This window comes from Staurois parvus, unplaced genomic scaffold, assembly GCF_062004578.1.
Source record: "Staurois parvus isolate SC_StPar_1 unplaced genomic scaffold, SC_StPar_1.0 ptg001328l, whole genome shotgun sequence".
Lineage (NCBI taxonomy): Eukaryota > Metazoa > Chordata > Amphibia > Anura > Ranidae > Staurois > Staurois parvus.
Genome location: NW_028319124.1, coordinates 1100101 through 1124765, shown reverse-complemented (window position 1 = coordinate 1124765; position 24665 = coordinate 1100101). Strand labels below are relative to the sequence as shown.

Here is a 24665-nt window from a genome sequence, read left to right as displayed (position 1 = left end):
TTGTTTAATCACTTCCCACCTGCCCGCCCGCAATATACTGCGGCAGGGCGGCAGCTACAGGCAAAGCGACGTACCCGTATGTACCTGACTGCTGTGTCCAGCGGACACAGCGAAATGAAGATCCCGGTGAATGGGACCCAGTGATCATGTGATCGCTAGGCGATCACAACGTAAGCAAAGCTGTTATGAATCAATCTCATTCATAACAGCTCTGCTCCTCTTCCTAGTGAGCTGTGATTGGCCCACAGCTGTCACATGATACAATCACAGCACCCTGTACCATGTGACCAGCTCCAGCCAATCACAGATCATTTTTCTGAGCTGTCAAAACTTAACTCATTCATGACAGTTCATGAATGAGCTAGGTTCTGACAGCAAGCTTTGCATTGCAGGAGAAATTATATTTATTTCTCCTGCAAAGCAAAGTGTAAAAAAAAAAAAAAAAATCCCTGATTACCCCCCCCCTCCCACAGTAGTAACATTGCACTATTCTGTTAAAAGTATTTTTAAAAAATAATTTTAAAAAATACCATATTGAGAAATAAAAAAAACATTTTTTAAGAGCTTTTTTTTTTTAAACTACTTGCCAACCGCTTACCCACATTTTGCGGGAGAGCATCAGCTCTTGGCAAAGCAACGTAACCTTGTGCCACTTCCTATTTTGGGGTGTGAATGCACCTGCGCCCTCCGCTGCACCCCGCCCACCCGTCAGTCCAGGGAGAGAAGAGAGAACACGGCAGAGAGTAAAAGCACTACATTTTACACACACACGTTAGATTAGCACATTTAACCCTTTGATCACCCCGTCACCCAGCCAGTGCCATTAGTACAGTGTCAGTATATAGAATTTTTCACTTTTCACTGAGTAAATAGATACCAAACATGACATGCTTTAAAAATGCACATGTCCGTGCAATGGCAACAAAGTACATACATTTTTATTATCGATAGGCGATGCTTTAAAAGACTTTACAGGTCACCACTTTATATTTACACAGGAGGTCTAGTGCTAGAATTACTGCCCTTGATCTAGTGTTCGTAGCGATACCCCACATGCATGGTGCAACCGCTATTTACATACCAGCACTTGTGCACGCAGGTGCGTGCGCGCAGGAGGGGGGCAAGGGTGCTTTTTTTTTTTTTTTTTTTTTAGTTATTTTGAAAATTATTTTTACACTGTCCTTTTCATTTTTTTTATCACTTTTAATGCTATCACTGGGAATGCAAATATCCCCTATAACTTCAATGGGCATTGTAATAGATTCTTGTCTGAGAAATCTGGGGTTTATCAGACTCTAGATATCTCCTCTTCCCTTACATTATCTAATCACACCAAGATCAGATGCTTTCCCAATTTACAAATGGCGCTGTTTATATCCTGCGAAACTGAAGTGATAAAATGCTCGTAGCTTCCTATTTCTTAGACGATGATTGGAGCCATTTTGGTCTCTGATCAACTCTATGGTCAGCCAGCAGAACTTCCGGCTGCATTCTCGAATTCCCCTGTGGGACAGAAGAGCCCAAGAAAACTGTGGAAGGCAGCAGGGGAGGGGGGCGAATGTCCTATCCTGCTGCTCGTAAAAACAATTCAGCAGCTAATTAGCCACTAGGATTGCTTTTACATGAAAGCCGACCACCAGCTGAAAAAATGATGATGTCTGTAGCTGCAAGCATCATCCCGGTATAACCACTCAAATCCAGCGATGTAACCGTGCATTGCTAGTCCATGTTGGCCATATATGTAACAGCAGAGAACACAGGCATACGATGAATTGGCTCTGTGGACCAATATGACTGCAATTCATTATTTTCTATAATGCCCATGTTAAGGGTCAGGCCCAAAAAAGTTTTAAATTCAGAAACCGTGATAGTATTCTACGCGAATTGTCTGGCAAGAGCTGAATTTGGGTGGGCGGCAATGAATTGTTGTGCGTGTAAATTGCCTTGGCCCACAATCAATAGATACAAATCTTCCGTGAAAAACAGCGGAGGGGCTAAACGCTAGTGAGGCAGTGAACGTGGCCGATCCTGCTAAAACTGAGTTTTTGGGGACACTATACAAAGGAGGCACTAGTATAGTTCTATACGTGATCAATATCTTGATCTGTACAAACACTAAGCTAGTAATGGCGGTGATCAGCGACCTATAGCGTGAGTGCGATAGTGTGCGGGCAATCTAACGCTAGCTGACCCTGGCTGGGAGGGGTGCTTACTGACCCTGACGTTATGTGATGTCGCTAGTGGCAGAAATACAGTGATCAGTTATATAAAACATAGAATTTATTGTAAATCAAATTTAAAACCACATATCACATGTCCATTCTAGTCGTTTACACATTTTTTCACCCAACAATGCACATGTAGACTCAACGCATTTCGAATGACCTTCCTCAGGAGCACATGTGAATGATCAATATAATACATATAATATGATATATATATATATATATATATAATAGAACCCAATCTCTTAAAATCAATGGTATACATGATCTGCTGGAATCAACTTAGTGTGAGACAACTTTTTCAAAAAGAAGGGCAAGAATTGATAAAAGATCGAAGAGCATCATATCCATACCGCAGGGTGCCATCATATGCACAGCCCTATATTATTCTGAACTCCAAGATAGTGGCTTTCCCAATTATCTCTCAGTCAACTAGTAGCTCAGGGTTGCCCATAGGAGGTCCAGGGACTTTCAAGCACACAACTCAGTCAAGGAGTATGGCAAGTCATCCAGCATGACCAGTTGATATCCCACAGCAGACAACGTAACTAGTTGACAGATAAATGGGAAAGCCACTTTCGGAAAAAAATAGGACTATGAGCTTATGACGGTGCCCCGTGGATGCTCTTTGATCCTTTATCGACCCTTGTCACCCTCCTTTTTGAAACAGATGTCTCACACTAATCATCAATTTAGACCTGTAGAACACCTGGGCGAGGGCCATGTTTGCCCACATCGGGATTCACAGGTGTTCCATGCATCTCTATGCAGACAGTCCCATTCATGTCAAATGGAATTCAGCAGCTGCATGGACACAGTCGCTGCTCCCAATATGGCTGCCATGCACGTGCATGGCCCTGAACACATATCGTCTATGTTTGGGGCTGGGTGCGCGTTTTTGCTTGTCATATTGGGATTGGTGGCTGTGTCAGTGCAGCCAAATGACATGAATGGAAATGGCTGTATGGGGATGTGCAGAACACCTGTGCCTCACCATGCAGGTAAACACGGCCTTCGCACAGGTGAATGTTGTAGTATGGCCATGTGAACAAGACCTCACAGTTCATTTGACCTGCAAGGGCTTCTTCCTGACATGCATTTGACCTACTTCTAAGCTGCATCAACCTGTTTCAAGCTGCTTTTTTGCATTCTGATAAATGGAGAGAGGCAGTTCAGATAAAACGAACAAAAGCCTGTTGACAATGGACCATAATAATGCCAAGAGCGCTATGCAAAGTACACCACCAACAACCAATCATATCTCACCGACTGGCTATGGACATGGAGAAGAGAGGCACATTTTGATTGCTTTCTAATGGGAAGTACTATATATCGGTCACAAAAGTGTTTGGAGGATAGCTCTACTATCGCCTCTTCATTCTCACTGCCGACATTTTGGTGTCATCGTCTCCTCACAATTTGTCGTCTTCCCCTTAGATTTTAGTCTGCAGCCACAGAAACAATTGCAGCAGTGGCCCAAAGCCTCACAGTTTGTGGGGAACAGGTTTCATGCCTAGCGATGGCTAACTGCATACTGGCTCATTAAATAAAAGGTCAGGCTGGAAGCATCCCCCCGGTCAGTCTGCAGGCAGCTATTCTGTAGACTGAAAGAACGTTCATGGGAATCTTTCCTAACGATTCACATGGGACTCTTCATTTCATAATTTATTGCTGTGGCTAAAATCTACTATAATTATAGGCTTAATATTTGGTATTTCAAAGCACATCAAGGGAGAGTTTGGGCAGCCATGAAAACACACTGAGTGAAAAATAAGACAAAGCAGACAAATAAAATTATGAGTAGATTTAGCGGCAAATATCACAGGAGTGGGGGAACCTTACCTTGAGTAGAGGATGTCAACAATATGGCGGCCGAACAGACACCCCACAGAACCATCCAGGCACCCGCCATACCGCTCGACACAACCCTGTCAGTGAGCACTCCACTGTAACATCACCGCACCAAATGGAGCACTGTGAAAACACAAGACAAAGAAATATTGATAACGTAACAGACAAATAAACCTAAACGCAACCTGAAAGGTAATACAGGTAGATCAGAGGACTGGAGCTCTGAAATCCAGCATTCTGCTGGCAACCAAGGCTAGGAGTCGTTTGCATACATGCAGGCTTGTATTTCATGCACAACAAAGTTCTTGAACTTCAGACCCAGATGTAACCTATGATGAAACTAATTTAGTCAGGTTATGCTGTGTATGAGGTGTGCATTGTATCTTTTGTGTTGTGTATGCTGTGGCCATTTTATATTTTGTATTGTGTTTGCTGCATGCATTACATATTTTCTGTTGTGTATTTTATGTTGTGTATGCTGTGTGCATTGCATATTTTGTAATGTGTATTGTGTGCATTGTATCTTTTGTGTTGAGTATGCTGTGTTCATTGTATATTTTGTGTTGTGTATGCTGTGGGAATTGTATATTTTCTGTTGTGTATGCTGCATGCATTATATATATTCTGTGTTATATTCTGTGTTGTATATGCTGTGTGCATTGTATATTTTGTAATGTGTATTGTGTGCATTGTATCTTTTGTGTTGTGTATTCTGTGTTAATTGTATATTTTCTGTTGTGTATGCAGTGTGCATTGTATATTTTATGTTGTGTATTGTGTGTTGTGTATGATGCGGGCATTGTATAATTTATGATGTGTATGGTGTTTGCATTATATATTTTGTAAAGTGTATTGTGTGCATTGTATCTTTTGTGTTGTGTATTCTGTGTTTATTGTATCTGTTGTGTATGCAGTGTGTATTGTATATTTTCTGTTGTGTATGATGCGGGCATTGTATAATTTATGATGTGTATGCTGTTTGCATTATATATTTTGTAATGTGTATTGTGTGCATTGTATCTTTTGTGTTGAATATGCTGTGTTCAATGTATATTTTGTGTTGTGTATGCTGTGGGGAATTGTATATTTTCTGTTGTGTATGCTGCCTGCATTATATATATTCTGTTGAATATTCTGTGTTGTATATGCTGTGTGCATTGCATTGTATATTTTGTAATGTGTATTGTGTGCATTGTATCTTTTGTATTGTGTGCATTGTATCTTTTGTGTTGTGTATTCTGTGTTCATTGTATCTGTTTTGTATGCAGTGTGCATTGTAAATTTTCTGTTGTGTATTTTGTGTTGTGTATGATGCGGGCATTGTGTAATTTATGATGTGTATGCTGTTTGCAATATATATTTTGTAATGTGTATTGTGTGCATTGTATCTTTTGTGTTGAGTATGCTGTGTTCATTGTATATTTTGTGTTGTGTATGCTGTGGGAATTGTATCTGTTTTGCAGTTTTGTATGCAGTGTGCATTGTATATTTTCTGTTGTGTATTTTGTGTTGTGTATGATGCGGGCATTGTATAATTTATGATGTGTATGCTGTTTGCATTATATATTTTGTAATGTGCATTGTGTGCATTGAATCTTTTGTGTTGCCTATGCTATGTGCATTGTATATTTTGTTTTGTGTATTTTGTGTTGTGTATGATGTGTGCATTGTAAAATTTGTGTTGTGGATGCTGTTTGCATTGTATATTTTATAAAGTGTATTGTGTGCTTTGTATCTTTTGTGTTGTGCATGATGTGTGCATTGTATATTTTGTATTGTGTATACTGTGTGCATTGTACATTTTCTGTTGTGTATTTTGTATTGTGTATGCTGTGTGCATTGTATATTTTCTGTTGTGTATTTTGTATTGTGTATGCAATGTGCATTGTATATTTTCTGTTGTGTATTTTGTATTGTGTATGCAATGTGCATTGTATATTTTCTGTTGTGTATTTTGTATTGTGTATGCTGTGTGCATTGTATATTTTCTGTTGTGTATTTTGTATTGTGTATGCTGTATAATTTGTGTTGTGTATGCTGTGTGCACTGTATCTTATGGACTGTGCATGTTGTGCTCCATGTGTGCTATGTGTACGCTGTGATGATTATACTGAGTGTGCTCTATACATCACGTTATGTGGAATATAAAATCATCCATGCAAGGATCCCCGTATAAAATTAATAAAGACCTATGTACAAAATGTGCGTAGCTGCTGCTCTTATTAGTGTGTGAATTTACATACTATGTGCTATAGATATACTGTAAATAAAAAGGAGCTGCATGGATGTTTTTGCATGGTGTATGTATTTTTTTAATAACATATATGAATTTTGTATTTATGCATTAATTATCTTTTGACTTATACATGTAGGATCAGTGCAGCTCCTTTTTATCTATATCGGTACAAAGGATTGGCTCACAAAGCTAACACTCTATAATAAGGTTCTTTATTATATTATAAAACTTTATTAAAAACAGACAAAAAGGACCCTTTATTTTTATAAAATGACATTTATTTTTAGTAGAATCCAATTAATGTTTTAAAAATTACAGTTGCACACCTAAAACAAAGATCTTTACTCTCGTGTGAAAGTTTTGTGAATTAAGCCTCATGCAGTATATATTCTATGTACATTCTATGCTGTGTGATCTGTGCTCTCTGTGCGTTTTGTGTTGATTGTTGTCCTGTAGTATATGGATTTTCCATGCTGTATGTTTGAGTGCTCTATGCTACGTGTTCTCTGTGTGTGTGTGCTCTGTCTTACAAAGAAACCCCATTGATCTGATTCAGTAAAACAGAGCAACAAAGTAAGCCCAAAAATGCAGTCCCCATGGCACCAACTCAAATTCTTGCACAATTGGGCTTCCAAAATTGGAATTCTGCTTGGCTGCACTTTGTACTCGGCACTTTGCCCTTTTGTTCTTAATTGACTAAGCCCACATTCCTCCTGGTGTCTTTGTTTTCCTATAAACAGCCTCAATTTTTAAATTCTACAATGGAAATTTGTAAGTGGATAGTAGAATTGGTACTTTACATTGGGGGGGATTTACTAAAACTGGAGCACTCAGAATCTGGTGCAGCTGTGCATGGCAGCCAATCAGCTTCTAACTTCAGCTTCTTCAATTAAGCTTTGACAATAAAACCTGGAAGCCGATTGGTTTCTGATAGGGTTGCACCGATGCGTTTTTTGTTATTGGCAAGTATGAGTAATGATACTTGTACTCAAGTACTCGTAATATCAATTATTGATATCGTTGTGGTGCGATTTGAGCCTATACAAAATGCAAAGAATCGCATGCGGTTTGATCATGAATGAGGTGTGATTCCTTTCCTTCGAGTGTAATGCGATTTGCAGTTCAATTTCAGCCATTCATTTTGCATGGTTGAAATCGCACCGCACCTGCAGGAAAACCACATGCGATTCGGACAGGAACAGCACCACATTCCTGTTCAATTCACATGCAGTTGTTTGCAGTGTGATATGAGCCCATTCATTTTGTATCGCTGAAATCGCACCGCACCTGCAGGAAAACCACATGCGATTCGGACAGGAATTGCACTGCATTCCTGTTCAATTCACATGCAATTCTTTGCAGTGCGATTTGGGCCCATTCATTTTGTATAGCTGAAATCGCACCACACCTGCAGGAAAACCACGTGATTTGGACAGGAATTGCACCGCATTCCTGTTCAATTCACATGCAGTCCTTTGCAGTGAGATTTGAGCCCATTCGTTTTGTATGGCTGAAATTGCACCGCACCTGCAGGAAAACCACATGCGATTCAGACAGGAATTGCACTGCATTCCTGTTCAATTCACATACAATTCTTTGCAGTGTGATTTGAGCCCATTCATTTTGTATGGCTGAAATCGCACTGCACCTGGAGAAAAACCACGTGATTCGGACAGGAATAGCACCGCATTCCTGTTCAATTCACATGCAATGCTTTGCAGTGCGATTTGAACCCATTCATTTTGTATATCTGAAATTGCACCGCACCTGCAGGAAAACCACATGCGATTCAGACAGGAATTGCAGTGCATTCCTGTTTAATTCACATACAATTCTTTGCAGTGTGATTTGAGCCCGTTCATTTTGTATGGCTGAAATCGCACCGCACCTGCAGGAAAACCACATGTGATTCGGACAGGAATTGCACCGCATTCCTGTTCAATTCACATACAATTCTTTGCAGTGCGATTTGAGCCCGTTCATTTTGTATAGCTGAAATAGCACTGCACCTGGAGAAAAACCACATGTGATTCGGACAGGAATAGCACCGCATTCCTGTTCAATTCGCATGCAATTCTTTGCAGTGTGATATGAGCCCATTCATTTTGTATAGCTGAAATCGCACTGCATCTGCAGGAAAACCACATCCGATTCGGACAGGAATAGCACCGCCTTCCTGTTTAATTCACATGCAGATGTTTGCAGTGAGATATGAGTCTATTCATTTTGTATAGCTGAAATCGCACCGCACCTGCAGGAAAACCACATGCGATTCGGACAGGAATTGCACTGCATTCCTGTTCAATTCACATGCAATTCTTTGCAGTGTGATTTGAGCCCATTCATTTTGTATGGCTGAAATTGCACTGCACCTGCAGGAAAACATAATGTGATTCGGACAGGAATTGCACCGCCTTCCTTTTCAATTGACATGCAGTCCTTTGCAGTGTGATTTGAGCCCATTTTGTATGGCTGAAATCGCACTGCACCTGCAGGAAAACATAATGCGATTCGGACAGGAATAACACCGCCTTCCTGTTCAATTCACATGCAATTCTTTGCAGTGCGATTTGAGCCCACTCAATTTGTATGGGCTCAAATTGTACCACATGGGTACCGGTTTTAGGTATTGTACCTGTGCAAATGCTCAGTATCAGCACCAATACTGATCCCGGTGTCGGTGCAGCCCTATTTTCTGCGCACAGCTGCACCAGATTTTGCACTCTCCAGTCTTAGTAAATCAACCCCATTGGCTCATAAATGAGTTCCATTGCGCTACAGCTTTTATAACAATGGATGTCTTTTAGAGTGTTTCCAAATTCCTAACCACTTTGCTAGATTACACAGCAGCAAGTCTGCCACTATTGGTAGAATGATGCTTGCCGCTGGTTATTCAGTGTTGAATATGGGCAGCCATCTTAATGTGGACATTGCGAAGGGTTAAGCAGCATTGGAATGAGCAGGATGGCCGGGCAGTGCGAGACGTACACTGGTCCTCCCTATCTGTGTCACTGCGAGGGGAGGGAGGGAGAGCGGGGCACACTGTATGCATTATATATGGGAGACAGAATACAAGCCTGTCTGGAGCTGTTTTCCACACCAGCCCCTTAATATATCCCTCGGAATCTCTATGTTCCATCGTCCTCCCATCCCCCATCTAGTAATAATGTGTGGATTCCCAGATCATCAGAGCCTTCCCTCCCCTTTTTATTCCTCGCCAGTTTTCCTTCTCCCCCATTCCGACTTTTCCCATATATCTCCCCATCCTCCCGCACTAATACCAGCCATCGGGGACTTCGCCGCCCCAGAATATATCATCGATCTATCCATCTACTTTCTGTTATTCTATGTATTGATCTATTTTCTATCATCCAATAATGATCTATCTATCTATGGTGTTACGTCATTGTCTCCCGTACATTCATCTCCCAGACTGTCCATTTCCTTCTCCTCTTCTCCTATCTCTAGCACTCTCTACATTTCCTCTCTACCTCTCTCTACGTTCCTGCCTTCCCTCCCCCTCTTCTTTATTAATCCTGGCACGCTCTCTCTCTCACACCTTTCCTCCTCTCTCTTCCCCATTTGGTCGCAAATCTCAGCTATTATGAGTATCAAGCACACTTCAAGCACAGCGCTTCAACGCCGCGCACACCGCATTCTACATACGTACTGATCTCTGCACGTGTGCTACATGCTGCATTCTGCAATCCTGCCTTTCGGGAGTCACGCAATGCACCCAACTCAATACACAGTGTATGTACAACGCACTCCGCGGACAGATCACTCACTATACACGGTGTATGTACGACGCACACCGCACTCCGCGGACAGATCGCTCACTATACACGGTGTATGTACAACGCACACCGCACTCCGCGGACAGATCGCTCACTATACACGGTGTATGTACGACGCACACCGCACTCCGCGGACAGATCGCTCACTATACACGGTGTATGTACGGCGCACACCGCACTCCGCGGACAGATCGCTCACTATACGCGGTGTATGTACGACGCACACCGCACTCCGCGGACAGATCGCTCACTATACACGGTGTATGTACGACGCACACCGCACTCCGTGGACAGATCGCTCACTATACACAGTGTATGTACAACGCACACCGCACTCCGCGGACAGATCGCTCACTATACACGGTGTATGTAAAACGCACACCGCACTACGCGGACAGATCGCTCGCTATACACAGTGTATGTACTACGCACACCGCACTCCGCGGACAGATCGCTCACTATACACAGTGTATGTACTACACACACTGCGCTCAACGGACAGATCGCTCATTATACACAGTGTATGTACTACGCACACCGCGCTCCGCGGACAGATCGCTCACTATACACAGTGTATGTACAACGCACACCGCACTCCGCGGACAGGTCGCTCACTATACACGGTGTATGTAAAACGCACACCGCACTACGCGGACAGATCGCTCGCTATACACAGTGTATGTACTACGCACACCGCACTCCGCGGACAGATCGCTCACTATACACAGTGTATGTACTACACACACTGCGCTCAACGGACAGATCGCTCACTATACACAGTGTATGTACAACGCACACCGCACTCCGCGGACAGGTCGCTCACTATACACGGTGTATGTACAACGCACACCGCACTCCGCGGACAGATCACTCGCTATACAAGGTGTATGTACTACGCACACCGCGCTCCGCAGACAGGTCGCTCACTATACACGGTGTATGTACAACGCACACCGCACTCCGCGGACAGATCGCTCACTATACACGGTGTATGTACTACGCACACCGCGCTCCGCGGACAGATTGCTCACTATACACAGTGTATGTACTACGAACACCGCGCTCCGCGGACAGATCGCTCACTATACACGGTGTATGTACGACGCACACCGCACTCCGCGGACAGATCGCTCACTATACACAGTGTATGTACGACGCACACCGCACTCCGCGGACAGATCGCTCACTATACACAGTGTATGTACTACGCACACCGCACTCCGCGGACAGATCGTTCACTATACACGGTGTATGTACTACGCACACCGCGCTCCGCGGACAGATCGCTCACTATACACAGTGTATGTACTACGCACACCGCACTCCGCGGACAGATCGCTCACTATACACGGTGTATGTACAACGCACACCAGACTCCACGGACAGATCGCTCACTATACACAGTGTATGTACTACGCACACCGCACTCCGCTGACAGATCACTCACTATACACAGTGTGTACTATGCACACCGCACTCTGCGGACAGATCGGTCACTATACACTGTGTATGTACAACGCACACCGCACTCCCCGGACAGATCGCTCACTATACACAGTGTGTACAACGCACACCGCACTCCGCGGACAGATCGCTCACTATACACGGTGTATGTACTACGCACACCACACTCCCCGGACAGATCGCTCGCTATACACAGTGTATGTACAACGCACACCGCACTCTGCGGACAGATCGCTCACTATACACAGTGTATGTACAACGCACACCGCATTCTGCGGACAGATCGCTCACTATACACAGTGCATGTACTACGCACACGGCACTCTGCGGACAAATCACTCATTATACACAGTGTGTACTATGCACACCGCACTCCCCGAACAGATCACTAACTATACACACTTATTACAGAGTATACGTCCTATACACGCCACACTCTGCACTCCTATCACTCATTACAGAGTATGCGTACTATACACGCCGCACTCCACGCTCCTATCACTTATTACAGAGTATGCGTACTATACACACCGCACTCCTATCACTTATTACAGAGTATACATACTATACACACCGCACTCCGCGCTCCTATCACTTATTACAGAGTATACATACTATACACGCCGCACTCCACGCTCCTATCACTTATTACAGAGTATGCGTACTATACACACCGCACTCCGCGCTCCTATCACTTATTACAGAGTATACATACTGTACACACCGCACTCCTATCACTTATTACAGAGTATACATACTATACACACTGCACTCCGCGCTCCTATCACTTATTACAGAGTATACGTACTATACACGCCGCACTCTGCGCTCCTATCACTCATTACAGAGTATACGTACTATACACGCCGCACTCTGCGCTCCTATCACTCATTACAGAGTATACGTACTATACACGCCACGCTCCGCGCTCCTATCACTTATTACAGAGTATACGTACTATACACACCGCACTCCTATCACTTATTACAGAGTATACGTCCTATACACACCGCACTCCTATCACTTATTACAGAGTGTGCGTACTATACACACCGCACTCCTATCACTTATTACAGAGTATACGTCCTATACACGCCGCGCTCCACGCTCCTATCACTTATTACAGAATATACGTATTATACACGCCGCACTCTGCGCTCCTATCACTCATTACAGAGTATACGTACTATACACGCCGCACTCCGCGCTCCTATCACTCATTACAGAGTATACGTCCTATACACACCGCACTCCTATCACTTATTACAGAGTATACGTACTATACACGCCGCACTCCATGCTCCTATCACTTATTACAGAGTATACGTCCTATACATGCCGCGCTCCGCGCTCCTATCACTTATTACAGAGTGTGCGTACTATACACACCGCACTCCTATCACTTATTACAGAGTGTGCGTACTATACACACCGCACTCCTATCACTTATTACAGAGTATACGTACTATACACACCGCACTCCTATCACTTATTACAGAGTATACGTACTATACACGCCGCGCTCCGCGCTCCTATCACTTATTACAGAGTATACGTATTATACACGCCGCACTCTGCGCTCCTATCACTCATTACAGAGTATACGTACTATACACGCCGCACTCCGCGCTCCTATCACTCATTACAGAGTATACGTCCTATACACACCGCACTCCTATCACTTATTACAGAGTATACGTCCTATACACGCCGCGCTCCGCGCTCCTATCACTTATTACAGAGTATACGTATTATACACGCCGCGCTCCGCGCTCCTATCACTTATTACAGAGTATACGTATTATACACGCCGCACTCTGCGCTCCTATCACTCATTACAGAGTATACGTACTATACACGCCGCACTCCGCGCTCCTATCACTCATTACAGAGTATACGTACTATACACGCCGCACTCCGCGCTCCTATCACTCATTACAGAGTATACGTACTATACATGCCGCACTCCGCGCTCCTATCACTCATGACAGAGTATACGTACTATACACGCCGCACTCCGCGCTCCTATCACTCATTACAGAGTATACGTCCTATACACACCGCACTCCTATCACTTATTACAGAGTATACGTCCTATACACGCCGCGCTCCGCGCTCCTATCACTTATTACAGAGTATACGTATTATACACGCCGCGCTCCGCGCTCCTATCACTTATTACAGAGTATACGTATTATACACGCCGCACTCTGCGCTCCTATCACTCATTACAGAGTATACGTACTATACACGCCGCACTCCGCGCTCCTATCACTCATTACAGCGTATATGTACTATACACGCCGCACTCCGCGCTCCTATCACTCATTACAGAGTATACGTACTATACACGCCGCACTCCGCGCTCCTATCACTTATTACAGAGTATACGTACTATACACGCTGCACTCCGCGCTCCTATCACTCATTACAGAGTATACGTACTATACACGCCGCACTCCATGCTCCTATCACTTATTACAGAGTATACATACTATACACGCCGCACTCCGTGCTCCTATCACTCATTACAGAGTATACGTACTATACACGCCGCACTCCGTGCTCCTATCACTCATTACAGAGTATACGTCCTATACACACCGCACTCCTATCACTTATTACAGAGTATACGTCCTATACACGCCGCGCTCCGCGCTCCTATCACTTATTACAGAGTATACGTATTATACACGCCGCGCTCCTATCACTTATTACAGAGTATACGTATTATACACGCCGCACTCTGCGCTCCTATTACTCATTACAGAGTATACGTACTATACACGCTGCACTCCGCGCTCCTATCACTCATTACAGAGTATACGTACTATACACGCCGCACTCCGCGCTCCTATCACTTATTACAGAGTATACGTACTATACACGCCGCACTCCACGCTCCTATCACTTATTACAGAGTATATGTACTATACACGCCGCACTCCGCGCTCCTATCACTCATTACAGAGTATATGTACTATACACGCCGCACTCCTATCACTTATTACAGAGTATACGTCCTATACACGCCGCACTCCACGCTCCTATCAGTTATTACAGAGTATACGTACTATACACGCCGCACTCCACGCTCCTATCACTTATTACAGAGTATACGTACTATACACGCCGCACTCCACGCTCCTATCACTTATTACAGAGTATACGTCCTATACACGCCGCACTCCTATCACTTATTACAGAGTGTGCGTACTATACACACTGCACTCCTATCACTTATTACAGAGTATACGTACTATACACGCCGGACTCCACGCTCCTATCACTCATTACAGAGTATGCGTACTATACACGCCGCACTCCGCGCTCCTATCACTCATTACAGAGTATACATACTATACACACCGCACTCTACGCTCCTATCACTTATTACAGAGTATGCGTACTATACACGCCGCACTCCACGCTCCTATCACTTATTACAGAGTATACATACTATACACGCCGCACTCCACGCTCCTATCACTTATTACAGAGTATACGTACTATACACACCGCACTCCTATCACTTATTACAGAGTATACATACTATACACGCCGCACTCCACGCTCCTATCACTTATTACAGAGTATACGTACTATACACGCCGCACTCCTATCACTTATTACAGAGTATACGTACTATACACGCCGCACTCTACGCTCGTATCCCTCCTTATAGAGTATATTTAATATACACATTGCACTCTGCGGAAGTATCACTCATTATATATGTACTATACACACTGCACACTACACTGTATACTTGTATATACACTATATATGCTCTATACTATGATACTTATGATACACATTACTGCTACATCAGTCACTCTACATACACTATATACTGCTCACTCCATACACATTTTATTCACTTACTACACAAACTGCACTCTGCTTATATCATTATTTATATCATTTCCTACACATACCAAACTCTATACTCATATCACTTTCTATTACACATGTGAGATTTGTTTCAATATCAACCGAAATTTGGATGAAATTTTCATTATTTGGAGATTTGGATGTCTCCGAATTTCCAAATCTCAATAGTAATGAATTTCAATAAATCTGAAATAAATACTAACCAAACAAATTACCTGAATTCAAAAACGAGTTTGAATTTGAAATGGAAACATTTTGTAATACATGCAGTAAGGTAAAAAAAATGAAAAAGGATGATGATTACAACTTAGGCTGCTTTATAGGATAGAATAATACATAATACAGAAAAGAATATTAAAGAGTTTGATAGAATAAAATATAAAAGAATAGAATAAAACAGAATAGATTAGAATATAAAATAAAGGAATAGAATAGAATAAAACAGAATAGAGCAGAAACGAATAGAATATGATTGAAAAAATAGAACAAAAAATTAAGGAATAAAAGATTAAAATAGAATAGAGTAAACAAGAATAGAACAGAACAGAATACAAAAAAAGAATAGAACAGAATGAACATTTCAAAATTTGAATTTCAAAGTTCAACATTTAATTTTGGAATATTTTTGAAAATAAAGAATATACAAAACGAATCCAAATATACAAAACAAATTATTCTATCATAAAGAATATAGGGAAAAGAAATAAACTTAACAAACAAATCCGTAACGAAACAAATTTTTCCATTGTGAGCATCTCTACTTTTTATACATGTATTATACATAACAGCAGACATACAGTATACTCTGCACAGTTCACATACATTTTTCTGTACATACATTGTAAAGTGCATTCTACACCTTAAATCATTCTCTGTACCTTGAAAGAATTACATTTAATCCTCCAAGAACAATTTTTTTCTGGCATTGTGCTGTTGATCAATATTCAATATCCCAGACATTTCCAGGAATGGTTACTCAGGGGCCGTTGGCAACTTTGCAGTATACTAAGATCCTTCACTCAATCTAGTGTTAAAAAGAAAAGATTGCTGACATTGACTTACAACTGATGTTGCAGTACTTGTTTAAGGCTGGGTTCACACCTCCGTTGGCACAGCAGCCCATTTATTTGATTCATTAAAAAAGATCATTGGTGTCAGTGGTTACTTATCTGAGAGACAGAAGCTTCTCAGTACTCAAGGAACCCCTAGAAACCTGTGGAGCAACCCTAAGGTTCCATGAAACCCTGATTGAGAAAGACCGATCTAGAGGAAAAGATGCCTGCCATGGTCCCCCCGACCCAATGATTCCCTCAACCTGCCAGAATCCACAAGACATACTAATCACTTTTGTGTGGAATCAAGTCTTTAAGCTACTCCAATCTTTTCTTCCACTCTATCTTCTTTTACATTTTTGTTTTGTTTTCATTTAAAGGCTCAGTCCACTCAGTTTTAGATAGACTGCTGGGTAGCTCATGTCACTCTCCATCCTGAATCCATCTACCTCTCGTTGCCTTTAGGAATGGATCCTTTGGTGGTCATACACATGAAATGCCTTTTCCAAATCAAGTTTGTTTTTGGCTGGATCAGGTGATGATCTTATGTCCATATGTCCAGCAAAAGCCTGGGTGGGACTTTTTGGGTGGTACAATAAAATGGGCTTGTAAAAAACGTGTTCTGATCACTGTTGTTGGCCTGACATGAGGCAAACCAGATGCTTGTAGCAGCTCCTGCCCCTTCCTTTGGACTGGTAAAAATATGAATACCTAGCTACTCTGGGTGTGCATATTTATGCAGCAGCCATCCGAGAGAGATACAGTTGGATCACAACTGCACATCTGACTTCCTTCCTAAGTCTGGGGTGATCTTTACCCTTTGTGTTGCCTTTTTATGTGATTGCTCAGTTTCAGTCCCTGCACTACTTGCTCCAGTCTTTCCCCTCCAAGATGTATTTTTAAAATATTTTTTAGTATACTTATCATTGTAGTTGGAGTACCTCTTGTACTGTGAGTTTAGGGTGCTCTGATGATGCACCCTCACCAACCTGGTCCAGGATGCCCTGGACTCACAGGAAATGGGTTGAAGAAGCTGGGTTTCATTCAACTTACTGCAAGATCACAGAGCAGTGAGTCTTGTGGGCAAAGCACCAGAGAGAAGGTTAGCATTGCATTACTAACTGAAGGGCGGTAGATTTGAAACGAACAAACTGAAATTGGGCTTTCAGGGGGAATGCAAAGGTGGTGTTAGACTCTCCCAAGATATGATTGGATAAGACAGAACCGAGACCTCCAGGAGTGAGATTTTACCAGTGGTGGTCCTAGGGGATATGAGAAATCAGTTGACCAACTCTTTTCAAAACTGTGCACCCTGAGAACCCTGCCTTAACCAGTGGTGTCCCCAGTCCAAATTTAACGTTGCTAAGCTGTAGTCAGCCTGAGCTCTAATATATAGTTCTGCTTTCTTTAGGTTTTCTCTAATCAAGTATTATTGTTTGCTTCTGACTGCTTGTGGGAAGTGTCCCTGGCAATAGTGTGAGAAGACGCAATAATCGGGGTAATGACTATTTATGTCTCCATGGCCAACCACTAGGAGGTTTACTGCCAGTGGGACTGATATTGAAGGATATAAATAATTGGGGTGACCTTGAGAAGTTCCTCTGCTTCCAGGCCCACAACCTGGTGAAGGTGTGTTGTTGGAAGCTTGTGCCTCCAAGGCCCTGTCCAATGAGGAAGATGTGTACCTGTGTCCTCTTACCTCCCTGACACAGATACCCCCTCTTTGTGTTATGAGGGGGGATTTGTTTTAAAAGGGGGGATTAGGAGAGAATTTCTACTAGGAGGGGGGATTGGAGGTTGTGTTAGGAGAGAGGATAGGGGGGATTTGTGCTTAGCGAGGGGAATTGGGGGGGGGGGTTGTGTTACGAATGGTGATTAGGAGGGGTTGTGCTAGGAGGGGGGATTTAGGGGGATTTGTGCTAGGAGGGAGGATTTAGGGGTGTGTTTTCTAGGAGGTAGGATTGGGGGGATTTTTGCTGGGGGGGGGGGCATTTGGGGGAGAGAATTTGTGCTAAGGTGGACAATTTGAGGGGAGAGAGGCTGTGTGCTAGGAGGGGTGAAGTAGAACTACAGGTAAAGTTTTATTTTTTTGGGGGAGGGGGGTACAAGTAGCTGGTCTTGCCTAGGGCACAAAATAGTCTAGCACCGGCCCTGCTCCCATGGACACAAAGCTGTTGTCTTTACTATGTACACATGTACTCCAGAACTCCAACAGATCCTCCTGGCAAGAAACAATAGATAGATAGATAGATAGATAGATAATGGATAGATAGATAGATAGATAGATAGATAATGGATAGATAGATAGATAGATAGATAGGTAGATAGATAGATAGATAGATAGATAGATAGATAGATAGATGTGATAGATGAAGTAAGTAGATGGGGCAAAGAGTTAAAGAATCCTCCCTGTGATTGTATGTGATTGTAGTATGCGTTGATCCCCCCAGGGCCAGTCCCCCCTTCCATCGATCACACACACAGTATATATATATACAGTATATAGAGACTCTCCCCTCCTCTCCAGTCACAGCTGTGCTCGGTCGGTCTGAGCTGTCTCTGGTACTGAAACATTTACTGGAAGAGGAGGGGAGGAGGGGGTCTGGGAGGGGGAGAGCACAGAGGAGGGATGGAGGGAGAAGAGGGGAGCTGTGTGTTTGGCGATGGAGGAGAGGAGAAAGGGTAGAAGAGAGAGAGGGATGATTTCTACCACCATTCCATGATCCTGTCCATGGCTCCTACACTATTCCAGTGTACTGCACTCACTGCATTATCTTCATTATGTGAACAGGGATCAGAGGGGGGCTCAGTGGTAACACAGTGCTAGGGCTGTGAGATAAAGAAGGCTCCACACTCCTGTTTTCATGAGCTATATATTTATATATACACACAAACCTTCAGTAAGGCCAATTCTGCACTGTAAAACGCAGGTCACCGATAGGACCAACAATTGTTTTCTGTGTGTCCTATTCACACTGAAATGTGACCTGGAGTTGTACTGTGATGTGCTGATCTGTGATTAAATGCAGACATGCTGCACACTGGACAGGCTTGTATGACACTGTACAGCAGTGCACCATGCTGCTGTACAGTGACATGAATGAAGTGTCACTTTTGTACACTTCAAATAAAGTTGAGTGTAAAAAAAGAGGGAGCTGTGTGATGTGCTGAACTGTGTACCTCACCACCCCCTATCATCGGCTTATTGCAGCCAACATGGACAACTGGGGACAGTAGACTATTCCAGGTGTGAACGGGCCATAAATTCTGCAGGTCAGGAAGAATTTCTAACATTTAATAAAATATTAACATTTCCAATAAAAATCTAGATATCAAGCTTGGCCTAACGCCAGGGGCCAGGGGCAGAGCCATCTTCAATGTCACAGAAAAAGTTGGGATTTGCACGTAAACTGTATTTAAGTTCTTAGATCCTTAGAAGTGGTGGTTGCATTTGTTTTTTTTTTTCCAGGTTTTTTTCCTTTACTACCACCATTTTCCAGTAACACACTTCCTGTCCTAGGCTGATAATGTTCAATTACTGAAGTAAACTATGGTGGAGCAGCATTGTCACCCCAGGGCACAAAGTGTGGTAGGACACTTCCCCTTCCCTTCATTTACATAACATAAGGGGTGGGGGGTGTTCTATATTTCACAGAAAGGCACTGGGGAGGACCGATAATGCTTTAAATAAAAGTGTAGAGTGCATAGGACAACACTGGATTTCTGGCAAGACTAGCTTGCATTTTTTGCATTTGTCAAACAGATGTAACAAAATGCGTTCAATAGTATATTTACTGACCAAAAATGAGGAAATTAGAAAAGTTCATTTTTAGGGTTGGCAAACACTTTGGAGGACAACTTCAGCTATAGGTTAGTGAGATTGGTCATCACAGTGATTGGCCAATAGGGGGACATGTAAAATAATGGCGCCGTGAGCTGACTGCCAGGATATAGTTTGATTTTCCTAATAGGATGCTCTAAGATTTGGGACACCTGGAACTCTCTTAAACTGCTATAATCAACTAAAATTCCATTGAACCCTAGGGTTCTTCCAGGTTTTACTAAAGGTTCATTGAGCTGTGGCAGAATGACTTCCTGTTTGATGGTATCTGCATCATTCCAGGGACAATGCCACATGGCTGAACCAGATGCAAGAACCCAGTGACCTTTTTAGCTGTCTTTAAAGATGGCATTATGACCACTGACCACCAATGTAAAGGGCATTTTAATACAGACCTGCAATTAATTTAATTCCTGCAGGGGTTCACTGAGACCAAAATATTATTTTAAAGATTCTTCTGAGGTACAAATGTTGAGAAAGGCTGCTCTAGTGTAGTGATGAGCTTGGGTTCGGCCTTGGGTTTGGTCCAAAGCCATGTTCATCTGAACCCGGAAATCAGCTGTTATTTCTGGGCCAATGCTCATGACATCATTGACTCAGTACGGGCTATATTAGATCAATGACATTGCCATGATATTCCTATGTGGTCATATTAAGTCAATGATGTCACAAACATTCATTCGGGGACAGAGAATCTCCAGCCCACAGTTTTTCAACACCTAAATTCCAGATTTGGGTGAAATAGGTTTCAGACAGAACCCAAGCTCCTGACAACTACCCTTGGGATTAAGACCAAACCCAGTTTGGATTGAACCCAAGCTCATCCTTACTCTAGAGGAATGCCAAACCCATGTGCTATTCCACCTGAATGACAAGCTGGTAGCTTTACCTCCAGTAGAGGTTTGCTTTAAGTAGCTTAGGGAGGCACATAATTAAAACCCAATCATGTGTAGGAGCTTGCTGATATTTCATTATTATTTCATATCCATTATGTTTAGGTAAACACTGAATACAATATATTATGAAATTACGTCATGTGATGCTACCAGCTATAGGGTGACAGCAAAAGGCCGTGATACAGATGGAGTGTTGCTGTTGGGTCAGTTTCTGCAGTGAGAGACCTGCATGCGTGGGCAGACTGGGAGCACTGGAGATAACAGCACACAGAGCTGCAGTAAAAAAAAAAAATCATACAGAAAAATAAGACAAGGTTTCATCTCTGAGTTTAGGAAAATAGGAGAGTAACAGAAGAGAACAGAGTTAAGGGTTAGGCAGCAGGTTAAAAATTACACTTTTTACCGACAAAAGAAGATGTCACAAACTGTTGACAAAGATAAAAATGTAAATGCATTTCATGTGCTCTTGTTCTTAGTTTAGTACTCTTTGTGGAGACTTTTACATCATGCCATCTTTTCCTGCATTGTTATTGTAGCCCCCTTTACCCCCTGAAGGTGGTTAGGGACCCCCAGGTGGGTTGATGGGTTAGCATTTCACCAGAGGATGGAATCCTTGGGGTGAAAGAAGTTGGGAAACAGTCAGTTTAATAAGGTTAACAGAGTTTGTTAAGGCCAGTTAATTTAGGGAGGGGGGAGTTGTGACACAGGATACCCCAAAAGTCCAACTTCAGAATCTCTACTCACAGTCAATACAGAAGAAGGATCTTTACACAGAGATGAAACAAATCCTCCTATATAAGTTGTACCTGTCGCAATCCTCCTATATAAGTTGCAGGTGTCTGCCCTCCAAATCCATTCAAAGTGCAGAATTTACACAGGATCTCTCAGCTCTGAAAAGCAGGGGGCGGGAAGCTGAAGTTACATCAGTGAGGAGAGCTCTGAGAGCTGATTGGTGGGAAGGGACCCCCCCCCCCTTCACACAGCACACAGAAAAAGAGCTGAGGCAGTCAATCACAGGCTGTGCCCTCCCTGTCACCCCATTTTTCTCTTGGTGTCAGGAAAATTTGTCAGAAGTGTAGAGGAATGCTTTGTTCATATTTCATGTCTGAGGTTTACAACCACTTTAAGCTGAACTGGCATTTTTGACTCTTTAGACTGTAAAACAGTGTTAAAGCAGCACATGTAGTCCTTGACTAAGCTACCAGAACTTCTGATGATGTCCACAGCTTATACTTAGCTCTTCTGGACACTATCTAGCATGTAACGTTTCACCCTCCAGTTCAGGTAGTCACCTTCCTACCCTTCCTATCCATGGAGAAAGCACAGCACATCCGCCCTAGTAGCAGGTCAGAGAGGTAAGAGAACACACATACACATCTTTATCTATCTATCTATCTATCTATCTATCTATCTATCTATCTATCTATCTATCTATCTCTCTCTCTCTCTCTCTCTCTCTATCTATCTATCTATCTATCGTTTTCTGCCAGGAGGATCTGTTGGAGTTCTGGAGTACATGTGTACATAGTAAAGATGACAAGCTTTGTGTCCATGGGAGCAGGGCCGGTGCTAGACTATTTTGTGCCCTAGGCAAGACCAGCTACTTGAACCTCCCCCTTTCACACAAAAAATAAAACTTCACCTGTAGTTCTACTTCACCCCTCTTAGCACACAGCATCTCTCCCCTCAAATTGTCCACCCTAGCACAAATTATCTCCCCCAAATGCCCCCTCCTAGCATAAATCCCCCCAATCCTACCTCCTAGCACACATCCCCCTAAATCCCCCCTCCTAGCACAAACCCCCTAAATCCCCCCTCCTAGCACAACCCCTCCTAATCATCATTCCTAACACAACCCCCTCAATCCCCCTCACCTAGCACAAATCCCCCCCCCATCCTCTTTCCTAGCACAACCCCCAATCCCCCCTCCTAGTACAAATTCTCCCCTAATCCCCCTTCTAACACAAATCCCCCCCAAATCCCCTCTCGTAATACAAACACCCTCCCAGTCTCCTCTTCTAACACAAATACCCCCAATCCCGTCTCTTAGCACAAATCCTCCACAAACCCCCCTTCCAGCAGCAATCATCTTCCTTTATTCCCTCCACCTAGGGCAAATCTCCAAATTACCCTTCCCAGCAAAAAATCCTCCCACCTTACCCAAATCCCTTCCCCTCTTTTAGTACAACCCCTAAAACCTCCCTTCTACTCCTGGCACATATTCCCCATTCCCCTATTCCTTCTCCTAGCACAAATTCCACCCTCTCCCATCATCCCCATTACCCTTCCCAGCACAAATAGCCCCCATCCCCCCTCCTGCACTAACCTCTCATTTTGGCACACATGATTGTTACCCCTCCCCTCTCCTTTCCTTGTGTACAGTTCCCTCAGTTTGTAAGCTCCCCCCTCCCCTTACAGGCAGGAAACCAGGTAGAGGTGTGGGTTGTGCTATACTCTCTCTCCTGTCAGTGGAGCAATTCTCCATACAGCAGATGACACAGGATCTCTCTTGGATTGGGCTGTACCCAGTTTGATTACCCCACCCCCTATTTCCTCCAATGACTGCTCATCTTTCAGCAGCAAGGAGCCAGGGAATGAATCAAACACTAAACATGGTGATGTATGAGTGATCCTGTGTCATCTGCTTTATGGATGATTGCTCCACTGACAGGAGAAGAGAGCACATCTGGCACCTTCAGGCTCTCTCCTGTCATTTTTCCTTTGAAGGCTTCACTGCTCCAGGCTGATCTCCCCTTGTCCCAGTCATGAGTGCGGAGATGGGGTAATGCACTCAGTGGCCGGGTACAGCGTCCATGGAAAGACCGGTCTGGGAGGGGGGGGGGGCACAACTGAAATCCGGAGTGGGGGGACGTAGCCCACCCCAGCACCCCCCTAGATCCAGCCATGGTAGAGACTAGGGAAGCTAGTAGCCATGGCTGCACCCTAGGTGGCAGTGTGCCCTAGCTGGCAGCGCACCCTAGGCATCTGCCTAGTTTGCCTAGTGGAAGCACTGGCTCTGCATGGGAGGGACGTTCTTCACCTGTCCTCAGTGGAGAATATATTTATGGAGGTCAGGAGACAGGTGGTGTTGTCTTGTCCACATTGTGATTCCTCTCTCCCTCCACGTCCTCCCTGTCTCTGCTCACATTGTCTATCTATCTATCTATCTATCTATCTATCTATCTATCTATCTATCTATCTATCTCTTCATTCATCTATTATTTCCTGCCCAGAGTCTGTTGGAATCTGTTGGAGTTCTGGAGTCCTTGTAGTCCTATGTACATGGTAAAGACGACAATGTGTCCACGGGAGGAAAGTTCTTCACCCGCCCTAAGTGGAGAACATATTTGTGGTGGTCAGGAGACAGGTGGTGTTGTCTTATCCACATTGTGATTCCTCTCTCCATCCA

The 24665-nt window shown here is 43.4% G+C and overlaps 1 protein-coding gene across 2 annotated transcripts in view; it reads right to left on the bottom strand.

The window, feature by feature from the left end:
- The window catches only part of ADGRL1 (adhesion G protein-coupled receptor L1), a 584175-nt gene that overhangs the window by 337608 nt on the left and 221902 nt on the right, over positions 1-24665 (bottom strand). For both annotated transcript variants that reach the window (XM_089661220.1, XM_089661218.1), the window contains exon 2: positions 4068-4199. In XM_089661220.1, the coding sequence (XP_089517346.1) occupies positions 4068-4137 (70 nt within the window). In that variant the 5' untranslated portion in view covers positions 4138-4199. The remainder of the gene's footprint in view (positions 1-4067; positions 4200-24665) is intronic.